The 27,243-nt window shown below is 37.7% G+C and overlaps 1 protein-coding gene across 5 annotated transcripts in view; it reads right to left on the bottom strand.

Annotated features, from left to right (window-relative positions):
* The window catches only part of RSRC1 (arginine and serine rich coiled-coil 1), a 169,679-nt gene that overhangs the window by 117,378 nt on the left and 25,058 nt on the right, over nt 1-27,243 (bottom strand). For 4 of the 5 annotated variants that reach the window (XM_061452650.1, XM_061452652.1, XM_061452651.1 and 1 more), the window contains one exon: nt 17,603-17,773. The exons of the other annotated variant lie outside the window; for it this stretch is intronic. In XM_061452650.1, the coding sequence (XP_061308634.1) occupies nt 17,603-17,773 (171 nt within the window). The remainder of the gene's footprint in view (nt 1-17,602; nt 17,774-27,243) is intronic. 5 annotated transcript variants of the gene reach the window in all.

Consider the following 27,243-nt stretch of genomic DNA (forward strand, 5'->3'; position numbering starts at 1 on the left):
AGACTGTCCTGGCTCTGACAAGATACACACCGAGGACAGGTCACCATTGGCATCTGCTGGAATATACTCAAGCAGAGAGTTAGTTCACAAAACTTCTATGCTTGTGGTATTAACTGCAAGGGATCAGAACTGCCTGATGTTTTAGGCTTTTTCCCCCTCCCCAAGTAGCTGCTTCTTAACAGAACCTCCTATAGAAACAAATACTGACAATGAGTCAAATAGAAGTATCCAAATGTTTGAGCACTCCCATTTTATTTGCAGGATAGGAGAAGCAGTAACAAAGAATTAGCATTTTTAAAAAATAGGTTTGAACAGACTGAAATGTAATTCTGTAATCCTGAGGTTGCCTTAGTACCACAGATAATCTCTAATGGACCATTGAGCTCTAATGGACCAAGCTCTGCCTTCAGCTACAAAACATTCCATAGAATTATAACATTCATTTACCTACAGATTCACCCGTTTTTTTAGGTTTTCCTCTATTTTACTCAGTAACGATGATTAAAGCTTCTGCAATAAAAAAGACAAACAGATCTCCAAATGTGACTTTTGTCTATACCCCAGCACAGGAACACAGTGGGAAGACTACAACTGCTTCTGAATAACAGCATCCTATCCAGCACAGAACCAGGAGATGTCAAGGATGAAACCAGAGGTTGAAGTAAGTTTACACACTTTCCAGCTTTCTAAACATACATTAAGAGACCTGCGCAGATGTGTCCCAATCTACTACGGGTTTGTCTTCTGCCTTTTTATAAAGCAATAGTTGCTTTGTACATTTATTAAAGAATTTCGTTACCAAAACCTGTTACTGCATTCATTTCCCAAATTATTTTACTTCAGTCAACAATTTAGATCACTTGAGTTTTTCATAATCTTGTATATTTCCAAACAACAATAGAAAAGTCCAAAATCAGATTCGTATTGAAATACTTTCTTCAAAGATGTTCCTCCCTCCCTTCCTAATCAAAAGAAATAGATATTTTATAATGTCCATAGCAGGTAAGTTTGGCTCCAGAAAAAGCATTTTCTACCTAAAAAACCCAAGGTGAAACAGAGAGTTCAATAATTTAATGTGAAACAAAATTTTACCTCATAACAGCATGACTTTCGGATGGGTTTTTTTAATGGCCTCTTGTTTGCTTGCTCAGAGGAGGCAGTGTTTGTTGTGTTTGTTCTGGTTTTTACCTAAATGATTGCTAGGGACTCCTGCTTTAGTTCCACGACAGCAAGACACTGGGTACATGGTTAGGTGATTACTGTATCTCTGCAGTTCAGTATCTGCAGGGTGTCTGAATGCCACTCTAACTACTTAAACCCAGTAAAGAGATTACAGCTCACACTAACTGGATTTTCACAGCTCCATATCATTCAGTTTGGATTCCTCATGCACAGATTAAGAGAGGCCATTAAAACAATAGTCAGCTGCTCTCAAAGTGCAAGGTGTCTTGGTAAAAAAAACCCAACTATATGTTTACATTCACAGTGTGTACATGAAGGCAAATGAAACACTCTTTCAGAAAGGATACTGCGTATTGAAGGAATTATTCAACTTAAAAATCCAAGATAATGCAAATTATATAATTATAACAGGACAATCATGGTGGTTGGCAGTTTTAAGGAGCGGATAGTTTAGAAAATTTTAAACAGCTTAAAAGAATGTGTGTCTTTGAAGATACTGCCTTCAAATGCATTCCAAAACCTATTTCTGTAAATAAGGAGAAATATAATTCCCTCAACATAGTACATGAATTTAGCAGGGAAGCTAATTTAACAAGCATCTCTGACAGTCTGAACTCCAGAACTTGAACACAAAATTTGTATTTTTGTACTTAGCACCAAAAGTACTAAGTGAATGAAAAAGAAACTTTTACTCCGGGGGTAAAAACTATTTACTTTCAGAATAAAAACTATTTACTTCTTAGACTCAGTGCCTCTCTGACATCTTCTGTACAGGTGTGCTCCACAGTTTTTGCACACATACTATGCACATGTTTTTTTTACAGCTGTCTGGTAGCAAAAGGAAAAGAAATACCATACATTGCTGTCTCAGCATCACAGCCCATTAAATAAACAGCCATCCTTTTTAGTCTTAAATGGAGATTTTTAGCAAGCAAAAAAAAACAAGGCCAACACAGCTCAGACTACAACAGCAACAAATCTAGGTCAGAGGCAAGTGACCTTAGAGCTACTCTGGGCATATGGACATTTCTCTCCTTTCCAGGGGGAAACACTTACTCTGCTTCCCATTAGCCTTTGGCTGACATACTGTGGAGGAAATGGTCCTCATTTGGCCTTTCAACTGCTTCCCTCTGGTTTCCAACACCCAAATATTTTTGCCAGCAAAGGTCATCAACTCATTTTTTGAGCATCCTTGAAATACTCATATGTAGCACTGGTACCTTGCGTCCTAGGTATGCTCAGGAGTCTTCTCTTGAGCATCTGCAAGGAAGGTAGTCCAAACTACTCAATTCCTTTTCCACCAGAGAACAAGAATCCTGAAAGGACAAGTTACTACATCTACCTGCATACAACAAACCTCAAAGAACCACCATGAGTACAAGGTGACTTCTTTAGTTACCATATATATTTGGATTCTGCCTGCAGTAATACAAAGTATTGATCACCAGCAGGTACCATGTTATAAGCATTTTGCAAAACCACTAAACCACTGTAGTGCATGACCTTCATGACAGCAACATTTAATCAGTTGTAAAACCATGAATGAGGACTAAGTATGTGCTATCCGTATATTTCTAGATCAGAATTCTATTAGGAGAAGTCATAAGGCAGCATGAGGATCCGTGTCCTGGAAAATCCCCAGTATGGGTATGAGAATGAATAGGCTTCCTGACAAATCCATCATCTACTTCTGTAGTTTTTGGCCAAAAACTGCTCTCCCATTTTGCGCCACTCTCAGATGTGCAAGCAGATCTCATTCAATGTAAACAACAGGTTTTCTTTGTGTACATTAAGTGTTGCATCACCTTGGAATACATGAGGTTCTGAGAAAACATGCCCTCTTCATGAAAGGCCGAGAAAAGCCATAGCGTGGTATTGCTAACCAAACAACACCCCCCTGCCTATAGAGTGAGCAAGACAAACACCACTCAACTACTGAAGGAATAAACTTTAAAAATACAAATTGTAATGACTACAGACAGAATGCAGACACTTGTATTGAAGATAAATAAATCTAGCAATCATTTGATGGCCAGCTTTTCCAAACTGCTACATAACAACCCATTCCACCTGAGGGTTTAGGTAATTTCTTCTACATTCTTAACTCCCATGCAAGGCCTCACTGTCTTTTGCCACAGTCTTGATGAAAGAACTGTTGTGATGTGCTGCTACAAGATCAACTGCTACTGCAATACTTATCCATATGATTTCACTTAGAATCATAGAATAGTTAGGGTTGAAAGGACCTTAAGATCGTCTAGTTCCAAACCCCCTGCTATGGGCAGGGAAACCTCACATTAAACCATCTCACCCAAGGCTTCATCCAACCTGGCCTTGACCACCACCAGGGGTGGAGCATTCATAACCTCCCTGGGCAACCCATTCCAGGGCATCACCACCCTAACAGGAAAGAATTTCTTCCTTATATCCAACCTAAACTTCCCCTGTTTAAGTTTTAACACGTTACCCCTTGTCCTGTCACTACAGTCTCTAATGAAGAGTCCCTCCCCAGCATCCCTCTAGGCCCCCTTCAGATACTGGAAGGCTGCTATGAGGTCTCCACGCAGCCTTCTCTTCTCCAGGCTCAACAGCCCCAACTTTCTCAGCCTGTCTTCATACGGGAGGTGCTCCAGTCCCCTGATCATCCTCATGGCCCTCCTCTGGACTTGTTCCAACACTTCCATGTCCTTTATATGTTGAGGACACCAGAACTGCACACAATACTCCAGGTGAGGTCTCACGAGAGCAGAGTAGAGGGGCAGGATCACCTCCTTCGACCTGCTGGTCACGCTCCTTTTGATGAAGCCCAGGATGCGGTTGGCTTTCTGGGCTGCAAGCGTACACTGAAGCAGGCTCATGTTCATTTTCTCATCAACCAGCACCCCCAAGTCCTTCTCTGCAGGGCTGCTCTGAATCTCTTCTCCGCCCAACCTGTAGCTGTGCCTGGGATTGCTCCGACCCAGGTGCAGGACCTTGCACTTGGCATGGTTAAAGTTCATGAGGTTGTCATCAGCCCACCTCACAAGCGTGTCGAGGTCCCTCTGGATGGCATTCCTTCCCTCCCGTGTATCAACTGAATCACACAGCTTGGTGTCAGCAGCAAACTTGCTGATGGTGCACTCAATCCCACTGTCCCACTTCTGTATTTAAAAGACATTAAAGAGCAGCAGGACATCTGTCTGGATTATTTGTCCCCATTTCATTTTCCCTTTAGGGTCTCACTACATACGTCCAAACAAATTTGAAATTTTCATAAGTGTTTAAGAACAGTGATCTTTATAACATATTAAAAGAAGCACTGGCTACATCTGCTTTTATTACTGCAGCTTTAAAATGTGGTGGTAGAAACTGTGTCAACAAAGAGTATATGAAATATCTTTTAGGGCACTACGTATGTATACCTAAGATTTGAGAAGAAGGTAATATAAAGAATAAAAATTGAATTATCCCTTTTCAGCGAGATGCCTTGGACAACAATTCTTTCTGCAACTATAAAAAGTACAATTTTACCTTACACTACAGAGGTGATTAAGTCCTATACCTCATTAGGTAGAATAATATAGAAGGAGCTCTTCCATACAGGATTGGAAAACTTGGAGAGAGGTAAGGCAGGATCTGAAATAATGGTACTCTTTCTTCACAAATTCCAGAACTCATTTAACTTCTACTATAGAATTCTGACCAAGAAAAAAAAAAGCCAAAGTAATTTGATTTTGTTTTCTATAAAGAAACTGAAATATTTTCCAGCAAGTCAACCCCCCCATTCAACATAACAAAATAATCAACTGCAGAAGGTTTCTGGACCATAAGTTATGTGGTACTTCACATTTATACGTTCTGAGTCTTTCTGGAATTGAAATAAATGTTTTAAAAAGAATAGTCTGAATACTTCATGGTGGCCAGCTGGAATTTGTTTACATTTGATCATACTAGAGTTTTACTATGCTTCCATTTTAATTATGTTTTCAATTTTTCTCTTCATGAATCTTTATGATATAAACCAACACAAGTAGGAACTAGTGATTCTTATCGGGATACTCTGAGGGTAGTACCATAGTATTGTCCCTTCCAACCCAAACTATTCAGTGAATCTATGATCAGCCTCTTGCTCAGTTTGCTGATGCTCAGGTGGAGGGGTTTTTTTTCCTTATACAGAACATTACATTATCAGAGAATCCCAAGTTGGAAGAGACCTCAAGGATCATCTGGTCCAACATTTCCAGGCAGCCATAATATAGACTAGATGTCCCAGCACCCTGTCCAGCCAAACCTTAAAAGTGTCCAGTCTTAGGGAAACCACTGCTTCCCTGAGGACATTATTCCAATGGCCGATTGTCCTCATTGTGAAAAATTTTCCTCTCATATCCAATAGGAATCTCCCCGGGAGTAACTTGTGCCTATTACCCCTCATCTTTTCCATGTGATTCCTTGTAAAAAGGGAGTCTCTGTCTTCCTTGTAGGCACCCTTTCAATACTGGAATATGAAAATTACAACTCTCCTGCCTACAGCTTATTTTAAGCCATTTTTCGTGCAAGTAGTGGCAAGACAACCCTGCCGCCACTGCAAATCTGCAGACTGTATTGCTAACACAAGCAAAAGGCAGAATGATCATGAGGTGGAAGAAACTGAAGAATGTGAATGCGAGTTACCAGCAGCAGCACTTGCGCTTCTTTTCTGATGTTGGGTAAATGAAGACTAGATTTCTCTAATGGAAAAACTACAAAAAAACTGGCCAACTGAACATTTCAAGGGTGAAAATTAGTTAGCTGACAATCATAGAAAGGTTTAGGTTGGAAGGGACCTAAAAGATCACCTAGTTTCAATCTCCCTGCCATGGGCAAAGACACCTTCCATGATCCCAGGCTGCTCAATGCCCGGTCCAGCCTGGCCTTTAACACTGCCAAGGATGGGGAAGCCACAACTTCTCCGGGCAACCTGTGGGAGTGCCTCACCAACTTAATAGTGAAAAAAATTCTTTCCAATATCTGACCTAAATCTATCCTCTTCTATAGACTGAAGGTAGGTAGCTTCCATCTAAGGAACTTTCATATCAGAAGGCTGAGAAGCACGTTTGCCTGGGTGCCCACTGCTGCTCTTCTGTGCTACAGGAGATACAACTACCCCAGCTCTGCTCATGTGAAAATGATGCAGGAGAACAGAAAGCAGAAATACTCTTCAAAACTAAACTTCAAAGAAATTGTAACTCAGTGAATGTTCCCCAACTAGTTTAAGCAAACCCTTGTGACCAGAATAATAGTATGTCAGGCACAAACACAGATGGAGGGAGGAAAAAAAAAAAAAAAATAAGAGAAAGGAAGGTAAAAGCAAAAAGGAAAAGTAAATAAATAACTAAAGGAAGCATCCGTTTTATTTTGATTCTGGATAAATAACTTGCTTGCCATGACAATACATCTTATGGATCCTTGAAAGCCTACTCCATAGGAAGTGAAAGCAATGGGCTGGCAGTCAAGGGTGCCCATGGTCAAACAAAGGGACTCAAATTGTCATAAAATTTTAGAAGCTTATTGTCTGCTATTCTGAAAGAAGCTATCAAAATAAGTACTACCATGCATCTTAAAAATTTATTATAACAACCTCTCAACAGCATGACTCTAGCTGTTATAAAGACCTTCATAATTTACTCCAGGCAGAAAATAAAAACACGTAGATTAAGGAAAGATTTTTCCCCCTCTGACAAACGAATAAAGAAAATTCTGCTATGAGTACTCAAACTAGTTTCCAAGTCAGGACTGAAGTTGTTTTGTTTCAACATTCAAAATGCATTTGCTAATTTTAAACAGATTTTAAAGAAATTCTACAATTTTTCTACAAATTATTATGTTTAATATTGACATATGGCTATAGAGTCTACTATCCTTGAACAGGGCATTTTCACTAATGACACTGTTCATTCCGCTGTGGGTAAGGATCTGTCATAATTTTATTAGAAGCAGCTATTCTAGGATGCTCTTAATAACAAAAATATGATCAAGGTTGAAACATGGAATGTAAGTTTTCAGCCCAGAAGTAATCATAATTTATTACATTTTGAATCAAAACGTACAAAAGAAATATGCCTTTTTTTTCTTTTGACGCTACAAAATAAACACAATATACTTTTGCTGTATTATCCTCCTATAGCACTTTTAAAATTCTAGAGAGAATCCAAATGATTAAAAATACCTCAAGAATTAAGAGAGCAGTACAAATTAAGCAAGCGTTGTACGTTGTAGCACGCTGAACATCAATTTATATTTGCAAATTTCTGCTACTTGATAAATGTATTTTGTCATGTAAGATTTTAAAGAAGTCTTATAGTGACAAAATCAGTCTCAGTGTGACTCCCATTCGTAAAATCCCATTTGTAAGTGAATAGAGATGATTGAACACAAATACCTTAGGCCAACAACTACAGAGATTATGTTTTGGAACCGGCATGTGCATAATTGGATCAGATAAACACTAGTATTTTACAGATTTTTGAGAGCTAGTTCTTGTCACCACAGACAGTATGGGAAGTGATAAGCTATTCGTCCTTCTTATTGTCCAACTGATTAACATAAACATGTTGCACCCCAAGGAATTGCTCCCGACCTGAATTTAAGCTTGGTGACTGCTGACTGTGTGTTAGACTTGATGACGGTTTCACATCCTTAAAAATATGACTGTTTTCCCCTACTTATACCAGCTGGTCTAAAAGAAAGACACTATTTTTCCCAGCCAACACTGCTTCTCATATAAACTTAAACTGTCACAGCTACAGGAGCACAACTTCCAGAGTAAGAAAGAAGACTTACACAAATTTTGTGCATTATCACCAACATGAATCAGGCTGTAGTATCATGTTAAAAAGCATTTGGAAATGGCATTTGCAACAGCAGACTGACCTCCTACCTCTCATCTTTCCCTGATGGCATAAACCTTGTTTAGGGCCATGCTAGGAGGCAGATGAAGAATGATTAATTCCCAAAAAGCAACAGAAAAGCAGGAACAGAGAACTACAGGAGAATTAATATTTTTAAGTCTTTACATACAAGAAACTTTTTTACAAATTTATTCACCGCAGTAATAAACAGCAGTTGCAGATTCCTTGCACTTTAGAATGATTTTCTAACAATCAGACTCTGTGAGAACATGAATGAATTTTGTATACTTGGAAAAAACAGAAGACTATTCTCAGTCTCCAAAAGCAGTAGTACACACAACAGGTGAAACACCTTGCAGACAGTAACCGAGATCCAGTGTCCACCACATACCAGACTTCTGTGCCTGCTGGGCACCTACGTGGAGGAAGCCACCACCACATCTTCCTAGCAGGGGCAGGGCCAATAGTACACATTAGTTACAAAGAACTGGAGATTTTCTGCAATATGACATGACTACGAAATTAGAATTACAGATATATTCAGTAAAAATGCTGCTAAACATTCATGCAAAGGTAATTTGTTATGTAGGCACAACCATGTCATTTGGAAGTTGAGTATCTTGGCCATAGAAATGCCAAAAGCAATTAAATGAAAACATGAGTCAACTCAACCTTCTCCACACCACCTTTTCCTTTCCCCCATAATTAAGAGTAGGGCGCAAACTGATTTCTGGAAACTTTGGTTTACAATAGAAGCACTTCAAAACAAAAAATACATCACTGGAAGAACGAAATATTCCTTAAATGTGAATAATCAATTGTGCTTTACACTAAAATATGTTATCTGTTAAATACAGAAACTTATTTTTGTCCAAAATTGTGGTTTATACCAGAAAGATTACCAAATAATTTCTGATTTTCTCAGCAAATAGTCTTAAATGCGAGAGTTATGTTCATATGCATAGAACTGTTAAAAAATTTAGTTTGTTAGTCCCTACTATTAAGTCAGCATTAAATTACAAACATTATCTTATTCCATCTTTATGGGACCAAAATAAACTGTTGTTACAACCAAATAATCAAAATAAAAAAAATATTCATGTGATCTGTCAAAGCAAAGTTTCTCTGAATAAACAATTTTAGGATATAGTTACTTGCTTGTTAAAGCCAAGTGTTCTGCAGTTCTCTAATGCACAACCAAGACGTGCTAGAGGTATCTTCCAATCAAACATTCACCCTTCGCCACCGGTGAAAGGCAACAAGATCTCTTTACAACGGCTCATCTTTTTCAATAAATTTTGCATGAAAACATGTTACCCAAGCACAAAGTTGCCTGCTGTCACATTGGAAGTATGATAAATGTTTAATGAAAACAACACCACACAGCTTGGTGTCAGACAACAGCTATCACACTGCCCCACTTTGATCTGAACAGACACTTAAAGGAGTTCCGGGTGTGCTTTGCACCACAGAACTCTATAACCTACATGCAAATAGGAGAAAATTATCATAAATGACTTCCTACTGCATAGCGTGGAAAGAGGTATAAGGAGGAAAAAAAAATAGTAAGACAAGCTCCAGGAGTCCGACTGCTTTCAAACTCTGAGAAGTCCAATATTCCAAATTTACTTTGAATGTCCTCTGCCAAGCACCGAGAAGCTCATCAACAGACAGTTGTTACCCAAGTGCTGGCCGCAGAACCTGCTGAGGCACTGCCAGGGCCGAGTACAGAGATGAAAATACTGCAAGAGCTTTGGCTAAACGCCATGGAGAAAGGTCTCCCAGACAGAGGGGTCTCACCAAATTTGTAAAGACCTAACATATGGAACTAAAAGGAAAAATGAAGTCTGGGTCTGGAAAACAAATTCTCCAGCTCTGTGATATCTGTCAAAGCACTGAAGAAGCTGTGAAAGCATCAATGCACAAATGTATCAATGCCTTACTAAGTATCAGAAATTAAAATGGTGGTTGGCTTTGATTAATGGCACACTTTTTTCATAACAACCGAGAAGCCACTCTTTAATTTATACCATCAAAAATTGTCAAAAAGACTAAAAAGTAATGCAAACTTATGCTACTAAGCAAGCTAGGGTGAACCCCATAAATCTAATTAAAGTTTTTTAAATCTAACAGGTTTTTGGTAAGCTTTTCCCCCCACAATTCAACAACAAACAATGATCCTTATGAAAAGCAGGTCTCTGAATGCCAGAACTTGTGGGTTTTTAAGCTAATTAACATTTTAAACATCAAAATTCAACAACACAAAGATACAGGTAAATGAAAACATGTACGCAAGCTGTTTTAAAACAAGTCAATTAAAATTAATGTAATGCTTTGATTAGTCAAAAATTTAGTGGGAAAAATATTGTAGTGGTATAATTCGTCTTTAAGTAAATCAGCAGTATAAAACACTTCACTTTTGAAGACCTGGACATCTGAAGATCACTAGCGTGCAAAAGTTGCCAGTTTAAATGTGGGATTTGGGAGTGGAAGGAACTCCTTTAGCAAGTGAGCTTTCACAGCAGTCTGCAAGACATAGTTTGCAGGCATCAGGTCCACCTTGCAGAATGAGAGAGAAGTATGTCACAAAAAGACCACAGCCCACCTCATCCACAGCCAAAACTCCAGCCTTAACTCCTCCCTGTGGATGACATGGCCATTGTAACAAAGTCTGAAGACACCTGATGATGAGTTTCAAACACCACTGATCTAGTCATCAAGTCATCATTTACACAACTATATACCATTATTTTTAGAAATACTAAAAACATGTATTTCCCAGATTTAATACCACCTTAGAATACACGTTAGGAACAGTTACTTATATTGATACCCTTAAAATATTATAGAAAATATCTCATTGCATATAGGCAAAAAAAAATCAGTTTAGTTCTGGAGCTCCCAACATAGGAAGGACATGGACCTGTTGGAGTGAGTCCAGAGGATGAGCCATGAAGATGCTCAGAGGGCTGGAGCACATGTGCTATGGAGACAGGCTGAGAGAACTGGGATTATTCAGCCTGGGGAACAGAAGGTTCAATCACGTTCCTTAGAGCAGCTTCCATGTGCCTAAAGGGGCTGACAAGACAGCTGGAGAGGAAATTCTTTCAAGGGCATGCAGGGATAGGACAAAGGGGAACGGCTTTAAATTGACAGAGGGGAAGTTTTGATTGCATATTAGGCAGAAGTTCTTCACTGTGAGGGTGCTGAGGCACTGGCACAGGTTGCCCAGAGCAGCTGTGGCTGCCCCATCCCTGGCAGTTTTCAAGGCCAGACTGGACAGGGCTTGAAGCAACCTGGTCTAGTGGAAGGCATCTCTGTCTATGACAGGGAGGTGGAATCTTTAAGGTCCCTTCCAACCCAAACCATTCTGTGATTCCATGAAATATGCCACCTTACAACATTTAGAAAAAATGTACCTCTTAATCCACAGTGAATTTTTAAAAGGTCACTAATGTCCAAGACTGGGGATGCACTCTAGCTACTACTAGTAGTGATTCAGCTACCATACAATAAAGACCAAAGCTTTCAAACTGGACTTCTCTATTAAGTTTTGCAGAAAGAAACATGGGAGGGGAAGAAGGCTTGCTCTATTTTATTACAAGCAAATAATTGCTGCTTTCCATTGAACAAGATAAATCACTCCTTAAAAAAAAAAATCCCAGCTGAAAGAAAGAATGTGTCTCAGGTGCTGCAAGCCTAACAGACAATGATAAAGAAGTATCCCATAGGTGCATAAAATAAAAATTACATTCTGGGACTAGATGGAACCCTGCTTTAGTCCTATCTAAGTGGATGCCAGAATGAAAAGCGTATATACACATCACATTTACACATCAGCAGAAGTATACTAAGATTGTTTCATCTTTGAGGGCAACAGCAGATGAGCCTAAGGCACTTGGAGACCTCGCCAGAAAGGATCAGAAGGAAACAAAGCTTGAACCTCTTCCAACCACACTCTTGATGTAGAGCTCAAGTAATGCTCATGCTGCTGTAACAGGAGAAAGCTGTTTTGCTCACCTGTAACTTATATCTTCTAAACATAGTACTTCCAAGAAGTCAGCATTTGATTGACTTTTTTTGTTTTAGCCCTGCATGCATGCTCACTTAAGATTCATTTTTGCAAGGGAAAAAAAAAAATGAAACCAAGAGAAGAAAAATAGGAAATGGGACATCCAAATGTAGGACCAGATAAATCACTCTGGTGGAACAAAGAACACTGCCTGGTTTTGGGTTTGTTTTTTTTCCAAACAAAAATTTAATAAAAGAAAAATCACTAGACTAAAACATCTTGGTAAGAACCAGACACCAGATGTCAACTACTTATTGTGAAGTTTTGCAAAGTTAACAGAAAGTGGTAATGTATCACAAAAAGGATACTGGTCCTTATTTTATCAATTCCATTTTATTTATAACACTTCATAATGTATCAGTAGATATAGTGTGTTCTGTAAAAATTACAAATGTGTGGTAACACCTCCATACAGCACTTGTCCGTTAAACTTTCATGAGAACAAGAAAGCCAACCACACGTGCTTAATTACAAAGAATAAGCACTGATAGAGTCCTAGTGCACAGTAATGGTCCAAAGCAATAATACACACAACATCCCTACTGCAGTTACGGGTCATAACTAGAGAACAATATTGTTATTACAAACAGAGAAATATGATTTGATACTTGGCCTGGGAGACTGAATAAACAGAAAAGGCTGCAAGGCCAAGTGGTTTTATTTTGGAAACGCTGGCAACACGTATTCAGAAACAGCCATACCATTTATTGATTTCTTCTTTTTTTTTCATATCCTTCCAGGCAATAAAGCTCGTTCTCCTATGCACAGCAACAGAAATACAAAACAACAAAAAAAGGGGGGAACGTAATTCAAACAACTGCTATGAGATTAGAAAACCAAAGCAGCAAACTGGATAGCTCAGATTACTTGCAAAGTGGAAGGAACATAGGTAGCACTGAGTAGTTGAATGCAAACTAATTAAAAACATTTCTTGTTATCTGCTTCTCATAAGCCTTGTTTTGCAAAGAGTTTTCACTGGAGATGAAATAATCCTGACAATCTGAAAGACAGATTTTTTTTGTTTGTTTGTTTATAAGCATTTAGGGTGTACTGTTGGAATGCTTTCAGAGTTCGCATTGCTTTACCTTTTAAGCAAGTATAATACTATATCAAAGCTTGACAGACTGCTCTTAACACCAAGTTTTTTCACCAAGTATTGTCAGATGCTGTAAATGAGATTACCAACCCAAATTCAAAGCAGCTGCTACCACAGTCTCCCTCCATAATGGCTGAACAAATAGTACATCCCTTAAAACATCTCGGATTCCAAGAACAGAATTGCTCAGCTGGTTTTCTACGACTGTAATACAGCCTGTCTCCACAAACAGCTGATACCTCGAACCTTCAAGTTCAGTGCTCAGTCTTAAAGAATTTTCATTGAAACAGAGAACACTAAAGGACAACAACTGGATTACTGTGGCAGAGGTTTTTACTCGTCAAATATTGAGACGTTTACTGTCAAGACAAGATCTTTGAGAGAACCTAAAATTCTCCCTGATTAAAAAAAAAAAAAAGAACAAAACCAAGAGACCCTCACACCTAGAAGCCAACCACATAAAGAAAATACAGAAACCAACCACAGAAAAGAAAATCATCATTAGAGCTTATATAAGCCACAAACAAATATAATTTGCTCCTTAATTATTGCAAAAAATTGCATTTTGATTCTCCACTTCAAAGGAACAGTCAAGTCCCAAATATACAACTACTTGTATCAGATAACCTGCAGTGCTGACAAACCAAAATAGCTTCTGTCATACAAAGTTAAACTATAAAGTCAACCAGCACCTGATAACTTTCAGTCCATCTTCTCACAATCCGACTTTAAGATGATCTTCATTACAGCTTTGAAGCAGGTATTTTCAATAGATACATTGCAAACATACACGAATTTAAACTGCAAAATAGATCTGGCCGTTGATGTATACCTGCAAGGATCTACTCCAAATACAGAGGTCAGAGAACTATTTTTAACTCTAAGGATCCCTGCTGCTGGGGTTTCTAGAAAGGCTCTGCAGAACAATGTTACTTTCAGTGCTGATCTAGGGACTAGCTCTAGAAATTCATTCACCTGGGGAGTCACCTACAACAGGTTCTTCTCAATATTTCACATTTCACATCCAAATGCACACCTGACAATCATTTTTTGTGTCCATTTAGAGTATCTTCTTCACTTCAGAGAAAAAAAAAAAGTGAGCGACAAGTTATAAAAACAGAACCATCATTGTGTTAGAGCAGAATATGCCAGGAAGAAAAAGAAAATACTTAGTTGTTTCCTGTCCAAACTGGATCCAACTTACAAAAAAAAATAAACAAACAAAAAAAACATGCCAAAACACTGCCCCCCCCCCCAAATGCATAAACAACCCAAAACAAAACAACAACAAAAAAAAGCCCCAAAAACAAGCCACAACATATTTTGAGGATGCATCACCTATCTGTTTACTGTCTCTCGGATGAAGACAGCTGACAGAGCCAATAGAGCTTCCTGGTCTACACCAGCATTAAGTCAATTGGATGAGCAGTGAAGTTCCAGCCAAGGCAGTAAACCGGCATCAGCTGCAGAATGTGCTAGGACACTCAGCTGCAGAGGCAAGCTATAATAAGAGTTATTAATTCTAACCATACCCCCAAAAGGACATCTGACACCACTACAAGACAAAAATCCCAAATTATAACATATACCCTCAAAAACTGTCAGGAAACCAGCTTACTCTCTGGTGACCACAGACAACTATAAAATGCCCTACAGTTACTAGAGAACAAAAAATTCTGACTTGGTGCTTTCCTCAGAAATGAGCGTCAGGACTGAACAAACACTGAATCTCCCTGCTGCTGCAGAAAACAAAAACATGCCAGAAGCCAACGTACTTACACACCCAAAAGGTTCAAACAGTTTGTGTTGTACCATTTCACTTCCTACACATTTATAACTTAAGGACAGTGAGCTTCCTTGGCCAAGGAGATCTTTTCTTTCCCATACTTCTCACCTCAAAAGAAAATACATACATAAATCAACGACACAGAGGAAGAAAACTGAGAGCTTGGGAGGCTTGAGGAAGCCTCATACAAAAACACAACGGTAAGACACCCTACTCAGCCTCATTTTCCTGAAGCACACACAAGGCAAAGAGAAATTACACTAACTCTTTTTGCTCCTACATGCATTTAAGGAAAACTGCAGGTTCCCAATTCACTCTCACTGGGGTCTATAACAGAATATTCCATAGACAAATTGCGCAGTAATGGCAAACAGCAACTGCATCAAAGATCTCTGTCTTCCCTGTGCATTCAAGTATGTTGTTTCGCAAAGCCTCTTAACAAACGATGCTGACACAGTCTCAGTCTTCAGAATGACAAACTGTAAATGGGAAAAGTTTCTCAGATCCACATTCTCTGCACAGACATAACTTTGATCACTATTTGATTAAACTGAAAAAACACACTGTCCCCCCTCAAAAAAGTTTATGAAGCACAGATTATATTAGCACCATCCTAGGTACATTTCATTTTGTAGTCTAATAATGATTGAAGAAATCCCTGTACAAAGCCTAGCCATCAGTACCTGGGCTCAGAGGAAAATGCGCTGATGTCATAAAATGTTTCTACTATCCATTTGTACTCTTTGTCCTAATTACCTTGGAAATGACCCAAACAAGGCATTTTGTTTTCAAATTTAGCATAAGTAGTTTTGTAAGGTATCAGAATATAAAGATAAATTGCTTGCTTCCAAAAAATAAAAAATTCTGGGCACTTCTCTGCTCTTTCTACAGCTATCTCATATCGATCCTTGTTCTAAAAGAACAGTAGGTCAGGCAATATGCTAATAGAGCACTGCTACATACTCCAATGTGATTTAAGATGTGCTTCTACAAAAATTCCAGAAAACCTCTCCCACACCCCACATTGGGTGCTCAGGATCCTTTCCCTGCTTTTCTATTTCAGTATAAAAAAGCAATTTTGGCTGGAACATTCAGGCTTCTCCTCAAGTTTTCTGAAGTAACAAAACACAGAACTGTGGAATCATTTAGGTTGGAAAAGACCTTTAAGATCAAGTCCAACCATAAACCTAACACTGCCAAGTCCACCACTATTTGAACTGCAGGGAAATGGGTTAAATGCATCTTGCTTGTACTAATCAGCTGTACTACAGCCATCTCAGGTGTTCTGCTCACACTGAATACTACTGACTGCTGAAAAAATCCACAAGTGGAGACAAATGCCTCACATGGTTTAGTAAAATGAGGAAAGTATCCCCCCAAAAGGGGATATGGCTTTAAACTAAGGGAAATGGCTTTAAACTAAGGGAAATGGCTTTAAACTGAAAGAAGGTAAATTTAGATTAAATATTAGGAAAAACTATTCACTGTGAGAGTGGTGAGGCACTGGCACAGGAAAGTTGTGGCTGCCCCACTCCTGGCAGTGTTCAATGTCAGGTTGAACAGGGAGGGCTTGGAGCAACCTGGTCTAGTGGAAGGCATCCCTTCCTCTAGCAGGGGGCTTGGAACTAGACAACATTTAAGGTCCCAACCCAAACCATTCCACAATTCTATGAAAATTAGTGGAAGACGCCACTCAGAAGTCTAAGTAATGTACCGCAAATAAGAAAAAAAAAAACATGCAAATAGCTAATCTTCACTATTTACATAAACAACGCTACAATCATGGAGAGGTAGATATCTATATATCTATAACAGGCAGATATCACAATATCTGAGAGACTGAATAATATTGTCAAGCCATAAAACAAGGGTTAGACAATAACAATTGTTAAGGTACCTCCATGAACATGGGTGGAGGATGCTACTCTAGAAATTCCCACTTACGAGTTTCAGTGGGAATGCATCAGAGGGAAGTTCATGAAGTGACACTCCAGTGTCTTCATTTTTCATACCAATCACAAACAGGCAAAAGAAACAGAGTAAAGGCTGCAGAAGGTCAAGATGCATATAACAGAGGTAATTACATAAATTGCTTTTTCTAAAATCTGTAAAAACAAGATCAACAATCCAAGTAATTTCAAGCAGAAACTAGGTTGACACAGGTTTTGAAAGGCAGCCCATCATTCACCCATAGCAAATGCTTCTACTAAACTGCACTTTGGGCCACAAAGTAAGCCCAACAGAAACTTCTGACAATGGGAGTGTGAACAGCAAAATCCACCTTTTCGTAGGAAATAGTCTTCATACTTTCTAATACTCCACATTTTTTTTCCTTAAATTTGGTTATTAAGTATTGTAAAAATAGTTATATTAATCAGCTGATGAAAGCTATTTAGCATACCTGAAATGAAGGGAAAAAAAGAATTGTAAATTATACTATCATTTAGTTTAAAATGTTCTTACGTTCCAGAATTTTAAAGTACTAAGAATCACACTATTTAAAGATTTTAAGTAATTTCCACTAGTTTATATATCATGTTCTATAAAGCAAATTGATTCCCTGTTTTTATTATAGTTACATTGTTTGTCATTTCACTTACCCATGCTTCGCGCCACATATCTCTTTTTCTTTTCCTCTGCCCTTCTCTTTTATTTTTTCTTTCTCTCTGCCTTTACGCCGCTCTCTTTCACGAGACCCGCTATGAGTTCTCCTATGACTGGATCTTTCACTACTTCGACTATAAGAACGTTGGCGAGGTCTTGATCGTGATCTACACAAAATCCATAGTATTAAAATTTAGCAGTCATACATTTTTCACTGTCACTGTATGTTAGATTTGTAATATAGTCCAACTTTTTAAACACATTTTCAAATCATTTAGTAATTTAATACTTTTAACAAAAACCTGCCAATTTATCAAAAGAAAAGAGAAAGAGAAAGCATTGCTTCTACTCTGAAGGAAGAATGCAAAACAAATTAGACCACACTATGTAGTATTCACCCATTAACAAAGTAATTTGGTATTACCAAAGTAATCTTTGGAGCTATTGGAGAAGAAAAGGAAGAAATTTTTTTCTTGAACATTAACCTTTAAATTCTTAAGTTCTGATGAATTTAGTTTGGAAAATAATCAAAGAATTTACAGATGTTACTAAGTGCTTGCATTTACACATTAAATACATCACTACTTATCACGATGTTCCAACAAAAATAAAAAAACAAACAAACAAAAAAAAAACAACAAAACCCAGAAATGACATATCTAAACCCCTATATTTAACTAGCAGAGCTGACACTTGCACACACATTAATATCAAATTCAGATTTGAAACACACTTTGCAGAAAACCTATAAATAGGCCAAGTAATTCAAGAATCTGCATGCAGGTACAAGGATTTGTGCGTCTATTCGGGGTTCTTGTTTATAAGTTCCTACACAACTATAGGATACTCGGTTGTCCATCAAGTTATCCATTTCTCTGTAATAACGGTATGTTGTTACTGACGATTTGAATGAAAAAAAGGTCAAGTATTACAATATTAGTTTCTACATGCATTCAAAAAAACTCTTAATTATTCCTTAATTTCCTTTAGATGGTTTTCTAAATTTTAATTCATAATTTATCATGGATCAATACATCTTTTCTATGATACATAAGTAGCTATAGATCAGAAGTATTTAGGAAAACAGCAGTTCAAGTTTACATTAGTTTCTGTTACAGCCTACATCTTCACCAAAGTTCTGATGGCACCTCACTGAAAAGTTTCATTCAGTACTGAGAAAGGGGAGGGCAGGAAGAACATTTTTTGAAAACAGTACAAAAAAATGTATTTAGCACCTCAGGAGTGCAAAACTACAAAGGTCTGTAAGAGCAAAATCATGTACAGGAGATCACTCAATTTAAAAAGCAACAACTGTTTAATAAAACTCGACAACAGAATAGGCAAAAGAAAATACTACATCCAGATGAAGCCATAAATTACATTTATGAAGACTGGTGTTATTGAGCCTGGAATTTGTCCAGGGGTTAACATACCTATTCTTGCCATTTAGCTTTTCGGACTAGTGCTAGGGGTCAGAACCTCAATTTTATACTTCATTCAGCAGACAGCATCAGTGACACATGATCTTTCCTATTATTGGTCAGACTATCAGCACTAATACAATAGATAAAATTACCACTTAAGTGCCGAATTATGCACTATAGAACATATTCTCTCTCAAAATGGATTTTATTATGTCATCACAAAGTAAAACCCATCCATTCATTCTCTAGTCCTCAGGTATAGAAAGTTTTGACCTAAAGAATATTCTGGATATTAGATATTCTGGATATTTGGTTGGCACAAAGATTTTTTTTATAAGCGTCATGATAAGACAGACACAGATTTACAGACCACTGCCCTACAGACATTCACTGTTCAAAGGTAAGCATGATTTCTGAGAACTCTGCAGGTAAGACACAAAGTCAGAAACAGTAAAAAAAAAAAAAACAAAAAAAACCCCTCCCAAACAAAAAAAAAACAAACACCAAAACACCCCCCACCAAAGAAAAACCCAAAACCACCACCACCCCCCCAAAAAAAACAACCCACCAACAAAAAACAACAACAAAAACCTCTCTAGTAATACGATGCAAGGCCTTTCCTTAGTTAAGGGTGTAGCCATTCAAGCATAAATAACTGAAGAATCTAAGATATTTACTGCTAGGGAGCTTAGTTTCAAGCTCAAATCGGAACTTGATTTCACACCTACCTTTCACAGGTGCAAATAACAGCAAATTCAGTTCAGATTAGCTGGATGCTTAAACCCTAGATTTCTGTTTGTTCATATGTGTAAGTGGAACAAATGGTTGGTATAATTTACATACAGAAAAATAGCTTTGAAAAATTAAATGGAGACTTGTCACGTCAAATTGGTAATAATGTATTTACAACAGATTTGACAAACTGATAAACATTTCCTCGCAGAAACTGTTACTGCTCTTTCTTTTGCAAGCTTTTGTATCCATAAAATTCATTAGCCATAAGTGATCCCTAATCAGTGTTTATCCTTTGGGTTATACAATTACAGAAAATAGGCAATACAGCCTTGTCCCAGTCACGCAGGTGAGACAGGCAGATGACTATCAACGGGGTATTACAGTGAAGATCTTTACAAAAATGTTCAGTTCTACTCCACAGAAGCCATCGCTGCAGGACACATTAGTTCAGTCAATCCTTCAACTACCAGAGCAGTCGATCTGGGCTGTAGATCGGCCCAGAGCACAGACGCAGACAATCCAGGACAGGCTTCATGGAGAGACAGCCTCAGTTTGGTCAGACTTGTTATCTCAGATAACAAGTTTGCACACACAGAGTGGTCTTCGGGGCAGTTGGGGTGTGAAGTCCAGCTGCCTCCCTGGGCAGATCCCCAGGGTAACCCAAACTCATGGAAGTGCTGGGTTTTAGGGGATCTACAGAGAGAACAGTGCAGAAAAAGAGTTGCAGAGTGGATCTAGTGTATTCTGCTGCACCTGACTCAACTTGCAGAGTCTCTTCTATCCATTTGCTCTGCTAAGCTATACATAGGGTTTATTTGCACAGTACAGGACAGAGTGGCCAAGACAGGAGCACTAAGGGACAGAGAAGCACATCCTACTGCAGCCTCTTGACATAGCACCAGGTAAACACTAGCCACACTGACCAGTGAGGGGTCTAAAGAGACATAGCCTCACCTCATCCAAAGATGAGTTTTCCTGGGTTTTCCATTATTGTACAAAGTTCTTTGCAGAGATTTAATTTTTCATTATTTCCCCTTAATGCTGCAGAGCTACAGCCTTTCCAAATAAAACTGCCTCCTAAGCTCATTGCACTTATTATAAGCCGCATTCATAAAGCACAGATAAAGCAACACAACTCCAGAAATAAAGACATACTAACCCCAGTCATGAAGAGAAGTGAATAACAGAAACTGAGTTGGTGGAAAAAAGAATAGTCTAACATTAATGCTCCCTTCAATTCCTGACTGCTGCTGAAACTTAGATTCTGTTAATCTGTTTCTAAACTGGGGTAACCACTGTGTTTCCAATGCTGTACAGCAATGAATATTTTTGCAAAAGCTTATCTTGTATTAACATCTCATTCATGATCTATCAAAAGTCATAGTACCGGAAAATTAGTAGAAAACCCACCAGACAACCACAACACACAGCTTTATTAACAAATTTAAACTGAATCTCAACTGTGTAAATCTTCTGCTAATCTGAAAGGAAAAAAAAACTTGAGGACTTCTGACACAAGAAGCAGCACGAAAATTTTAAAATATGTATTTGTTAAATAGGTAAGGAACAGCTTTGAATGAGTTAGGACACATTATGAAGTTTTCCCACATTTTGATGGAACAAAGGAAGCACAGAGACTAAATACTTTAAGATAACAGACACAAGATGACAAAAAAACCAAACTTTGCAGTATAATTCTCTGGAACAATTTCACCTTACATGGTAAGTTCTGCCTCCAATACTAAAATGGAACTGGAATTAACAGGAAGTGACAAATAAACCATGTAAGAACTGCTGATCTTAAGCAGGTCAGACCACAATCTTCTGGATTTCTCCTAGTGTGTGTGCACCCTTAAAGCTCTCCATTCCCATGAAGTTGTTGTACAGGCAATGATGGTTAGCTACAATTGAAGCAAAAGCCACAATTATACACTAAGCAAATACTGCATCACTTCTAGAACGCATGAAACCATATCTCTTTAGGTCATGAAAATGTCCAAGCACTGAAATGTACAGGGACTCTGTAGGGCAAGTCTCACAGAGACAAGTGGGAATTGCAAAACACTTTAGAAAATAAAAAGGTAATGGGTTTTGCCAATAGACAGGCAGGAAGGGACTAACCCAAAGAATAACCAGAGAAAAGAAACTCTCTTTAGATTTTAAAAGGTGTAAGATGCAATCCGGAAGAAGAAAGAGAAGACAAGCAATTTAAACATGAGATCAAAAATGAAACTATTGATTCAGTAAAGTTTTGAAAACTTAAATGAAGTTTAACAGATTAGATTCATAGCAAAAAAGGAAGTAAAACCTATGCAATAGAATATACTGAGAGGCCAGAAACATGTGTTTAGAAAAGCAAGGAAATGATACAAAAACATATAAAAAATAAAAAGAAGGAAAAGCACAGTTTCTCAAAAAGAATGCAAAAGGCTCTGCTGTGTTTGTATATAGGCTACTATTCTTTAAGGGATTTTATTTAATGGTAAGCACTCCCTAAACAAGCTGTCACTTAAATTCTCCCTCTTACAACTGTTCTAAGACCTCAGTATCTAAACCCTGCCTAATTTCCTTCAGTTCTGAGGGAAACTCCAACCTCTATTACATCCCAGGCTAATTAAACCCACCTGTTAATGCAATTCAAGACTCATTCTGCAACACCAAGCACAAGCTTCAATGAACCAGGTGACAAGAGGACTATTCAAAGAAGAAGCCACAATTCTCCGCTTAACTTGATCTTGTTGAAAACCACCACCTAACAGTAAGTGACTGTATGAACAGATAATATTCTGCAGACATCAGGATAGAATTAAGACGCTATTTAAAGTGATTCTGGAGTGTTCTAAGCTTCAAAACTCTGACTTTGCAATCCAAATAGCTTTCTGTAATTTCTATGCTGTTTCTTCCCCTTCTCTTCCTTTTAAAGAGGTAACACTTAATCCCTAACATCCACTTTTCTGTGGCAACTGCAGAATTTGAACAATGAAACATCAGAAATCATGCTTTGACAACTTCAGGGAAAGCAGTTCCCACCTTTCCCTAGTACACTAAGGCTAGAGGTAAATAAAAAATTGAGATCATCACCAACAAGAAAAATGATGCTTCATATCGCCTAAAATGCATTCAGTATTCAGTGCAACTCAGGCTGGGTGCATAGGGTAGAGCCTCTCTGTAGCAGCAGATGACCAAAGGCCAAGCTCAGACCTCTGGGCCATTACCAGCACCTTCACAGAGCCTGGCTTAAGCACTTGGAAAAGCTGCACTTATTGTCACAGAACTTAAATTTACAGTACAGTACCATATTAATAGGATAGTTGTCTTTTTTCTTTGCCTGTAAGCCCAAAATCCTAAAATATTAGTTTTAAGAACACTTTATGCAAACTTCCATAAAGCCTATATTAAAATCAAAATAGGCTCTGGACAGTGGAAGATGATTTAATAAACTGAGAATTAAAGTATACTAAATTTGCTCCTCTGTTTTCACTTGCAGCATGAATGAATTCACCTGTACATTACTATGAATTACTATTAAAATATCCTGTGATACATACAGAATGGGAAATAGATGTAAGTTCATGAAATGGAGCTACAAGAAGTCATCTGTCCCAAAAATTCATCGGTAAAAAAGAACAAATGTCCACAGATGAAGCAATAGAATAAAGATTTTTCTATTTTATCACTGTTGAAAAGTAAAACCAATCCTAATTACTCATATTAAAGCACGTCCTAAAGTGTTCAAGTTATAGAACTACTGGAGGGGGAAAAAAAAAAACAAGCTGTAGACTGCCAGCATGCACACCCCCTTCCCCCAAATCAATGCACACAAAACACCCACCCACCATGCCAAAGGTTAAGTCATTTAGTCAAGTTCAAAGATCTTCAAAGAGTTCTTAGATCCAGATAAGCCCATATGTTACCAAAATTCTGTGAAAAGCTATTACTTTCCAATCTGCTTTTCATGTCTAAGTTACAGAACACACAGATGCTTGGAATCACTCAGTCTCCCTAAATTCTCACATCAGATAATCAAGGCTCACCAATAACTTTCCTATCTAAAATCCTAAGAAATGTCTTTATTCCATCAACACTTAGTCTACTTGTAAAAATTGAAAGTATCCATAAAAGCCCATTCAGTTACTGCACAATAAGTGTTAATTTGCTAATTTCTTCACAGGTAATCAATTAAAATGTAAAATATTGGATAAAATTAGTTGCACTAAATTTAACAGCTGCTCCATAAGCATAATTAGTTTCACAAGGGCCATATGTATTCTGAACAGAGACAGAGTTGAAACAAATAAGCGGATTTTAAAACAAGTTTGAGGAAATCTGCATTTAATTAGCAGGTGGGCACTACAACTGCATAATGTTTTTATACATTTATATTTATGAAGTGACAGAAGATCTAAAGGCTTTTTAAAATGGCGTTTATTGTTTGAATGTGAACTGTTTTGCTGCATGCTAAAGTGATTTAAATCCTTATAGCTCTGCTTTGAAAAAATCATAAATGGTGAAAGAAAACATGTGGAAAACTGTAAAACTAGAAAGAATTTGCGACAAAAAGCAGATACACATACCATAACCAAAAGGAAACTACACTTAATTAAATGTACACTACATCTGGAATATCAGCCTAATAAAACGTGAAACTATTAATTTTCATTGTTCTAAAGGAAATGAGGTCAGTGTCGTTTAGTATTTCCCCAATTATATTGCACTAAAGCATTGAGCTATATCTTATAGGTACAATCTAATATTTTCAAAACACTACAATTTGAAAAGAGTCACTGAGACTGACTTTTTGAAATGGAAAGAGGAATTAGAGCACAAACCCAAGACAGCTCAGTGGAAAGCAAGTGCTCTTTCAGTGAAGGTAAACTAAGCTATTCCACTGGCAAACAGCAACCACTATTCAAAGCAAAGTTTCTGAGATGTCAAGTTCTTCCCTGGCATTCTTCTAAGTATCTCTTGGCTGATATGATCCTTATTAGATTATTATTAGCTCAAGAGCTGCAAACAAAACCCAAATTATTCATGCCTCTTTAATAATTTAGCAATAAATCAAAAGTCTGGGAAAGAACAATGAAACAACTGCACTGCATCAAACCTGGATATTCATATTGGTAATAAAGACACAGAGCAAGCACACAACTAATTGCAGCAAAATGACATGTTCTCTTTCAAAGCATATTAAGAGAAATTGTTTAACTCAACTTCACCACCAGGAAAAAAAAGAGCATGGTACAAGTTCTTGGGGAAGGTAAAATAATTTCAAGCATCAATTGCTGTTGTTCAGAGTGCATAAATTATTAATCCTGTATATATCTTTAATGTGAATATGGCTACCTCTATAAAACATTTAAGGTCATTATTACGCATGCATTTGAGGAAGTTAAATATAGATAATATGTATGATAACATGTTCTGTTTATTTATTGTTAAATGCAAGGTGAGTGAAAATGAAACTAGGCAGCAGCAGAGTCAGCCTTTAAGTCTGAAATTACACTGGACCTAAGAGGAAAAAGACACTGTTTCAAGCCAGTAGTTTAGACAGTTGGTAAGTAACCAAATAGAGGATATTAGAGATAGTAATTGTGCCAGTGAAAAATCAAGATGAAATACAAATAATAAACAATCAAGAACCCTGTTTGCAGAACTGAGAAAATGGATTTGCCAGATACAGGCATCAGCTTAGTTCAACAACAAACAATCCTCCACCATTAAACGACATTAATTACACAACCAAACATTTGGGGAAACAATAGTCAAAATTCCAGCAAGCTGTAATAAAAAAAAAAAAGGTAGTTAATGAAAATTTGGCATGAACAGTGCACAAATGCAGCTGGGCAGAAGAACAGATGGACAAGACACTACTTTTAAGTTTGTTTATTCCCAAACTGTTACAACTCTAGGTCTCCCAACTACTACCTTCTGGTCTACCCCTCCTCACTTTCAAAGTTCAGTGCTGCCTTTGCCACAACACCTTGACTAGCCTACAGACTACCTATAGCAGCTGAAAGACAAGCTCCATGGCCAATGAGAGTGTTATCTCCAGTTCAGCATGCCCACATCACCACAAAGGTGTTGGAAAACCTACAGGAGATCCACACCTGGGTGAAAAAGAACCAACTTCAGAAATATATAAAATTTACTTAAATTGAACTTTTGTGTCAGAAGTCCTGTGCTCAGAGACTTGCCTCTCGTGGAAATTCTGCAGAACTACTTGCCTAAGGAATACAAGATAGAAGAGAAGCTGCCTACGACCCTACCAGCTGCAGGAGCACGTCAACAAAAGCCTAAACTCAGAAAACAAAAACCAGAAAACAGACCAGAAATATAAATCATAGATTAAACAGCTGTTACTCAAGCCTGGAGAGAGCCATTTGTTTTTTGTTGATGTGCGTTTACAAAATTCCTGATGAAGCTAGTTACACTAACTATAACTTGCTTTCTTCACCAAATGGCTCACTTGAGGAGCAATTCCTTGAATGCAGAAGTGTGATCTTCTTGGAAGGCCAGATGCACATTACAGATACATAAGTACATAAACTATCTGCACTTTTATTAGATACATATTATTTTTTGCATTTGGCACAGAAAACTATATATACATATACATATTATTTTTCAACAGGCTTTTTTTGTCCAGAGGCAGGACTGCAGGAGCAGCTGCGGCCAAAGTAAATGTAATGAAGTCTGCTGGCTGGGATTTGGGAAGGGAGAACAGCTGTGTGAACAGCTCCCATGATCTACTGGAATTGCAAACTGCTTCACTCGTTAGTGGGGGCAGGGGGAGATTCTCTCCCCGCTTTATTCCTTTAGTTTACAGAGGTCACTAATTGCCCTAGATACAAGTGGTCTAAAGGAGCTGAGGATCTTTGGCTTCATCCTTATCGGGGCAGCAGAAGAAACATGTTGCATCATTCAGTTCTTTTATTAATGTGTATGAAGGATCTGAATTGACTCTCTAAGCTAAGATTTCACCTAAAATTAGGATCACCAGTGTAAGAACACATCTGTTTTTACATTATATTAATTACTCTTGCATCTTTCTTAAAGGCTGCCTCAAATTAAGACTTATTTTCTAACCCCACATTCACGTAGCCATCTTATTACTGAGCGGAAAACGCCAGAATTCTGATAGCCTTTAAGTAATAAAAAAACAAAGAAATAGAAGTTAGTATGCTGTCTTGGCTATTAAATAAACTAAGAAAAAAACCACCTCTCCAATTTCCCATCATTCATTTCTCATTCAAAGCAGTTCTAACAGTTTTGAAATTCTAGAGTTAAAGCATAAAACCACATATACCTATATAAATGTATGCAATACCCACCTGCATGTATACTATATGTAAACTTCCATATAAGCCCAAAGTTAAAAAGTGAAATAATTATTATTTCAGTATTGTTAACAAAACAAAAAAAGCTCAAATGAGTTAAGACTATCCAGCTTGTCTTCCACTCATACAAGAGCTACTTAA

Source organism: Pezoporus flaviventris, unplaced genomic scaffold (genome assembly GCF_033815535.1).
Source record: "Pezoporus flaviventris isolate CSIRO_AGI_PZ_B2104156 unplaced genomic scaffold, CSIRO_AGI_Pfla_v1 ptg000013l, whole genome shotgun sequence".
Taxonomy (NCBI): Eukaryota; Metazoa; Chordata; class Aves; order Psittaciformes; family Psittacidae; genus Pezoporus; species Pezoporus flaviventris.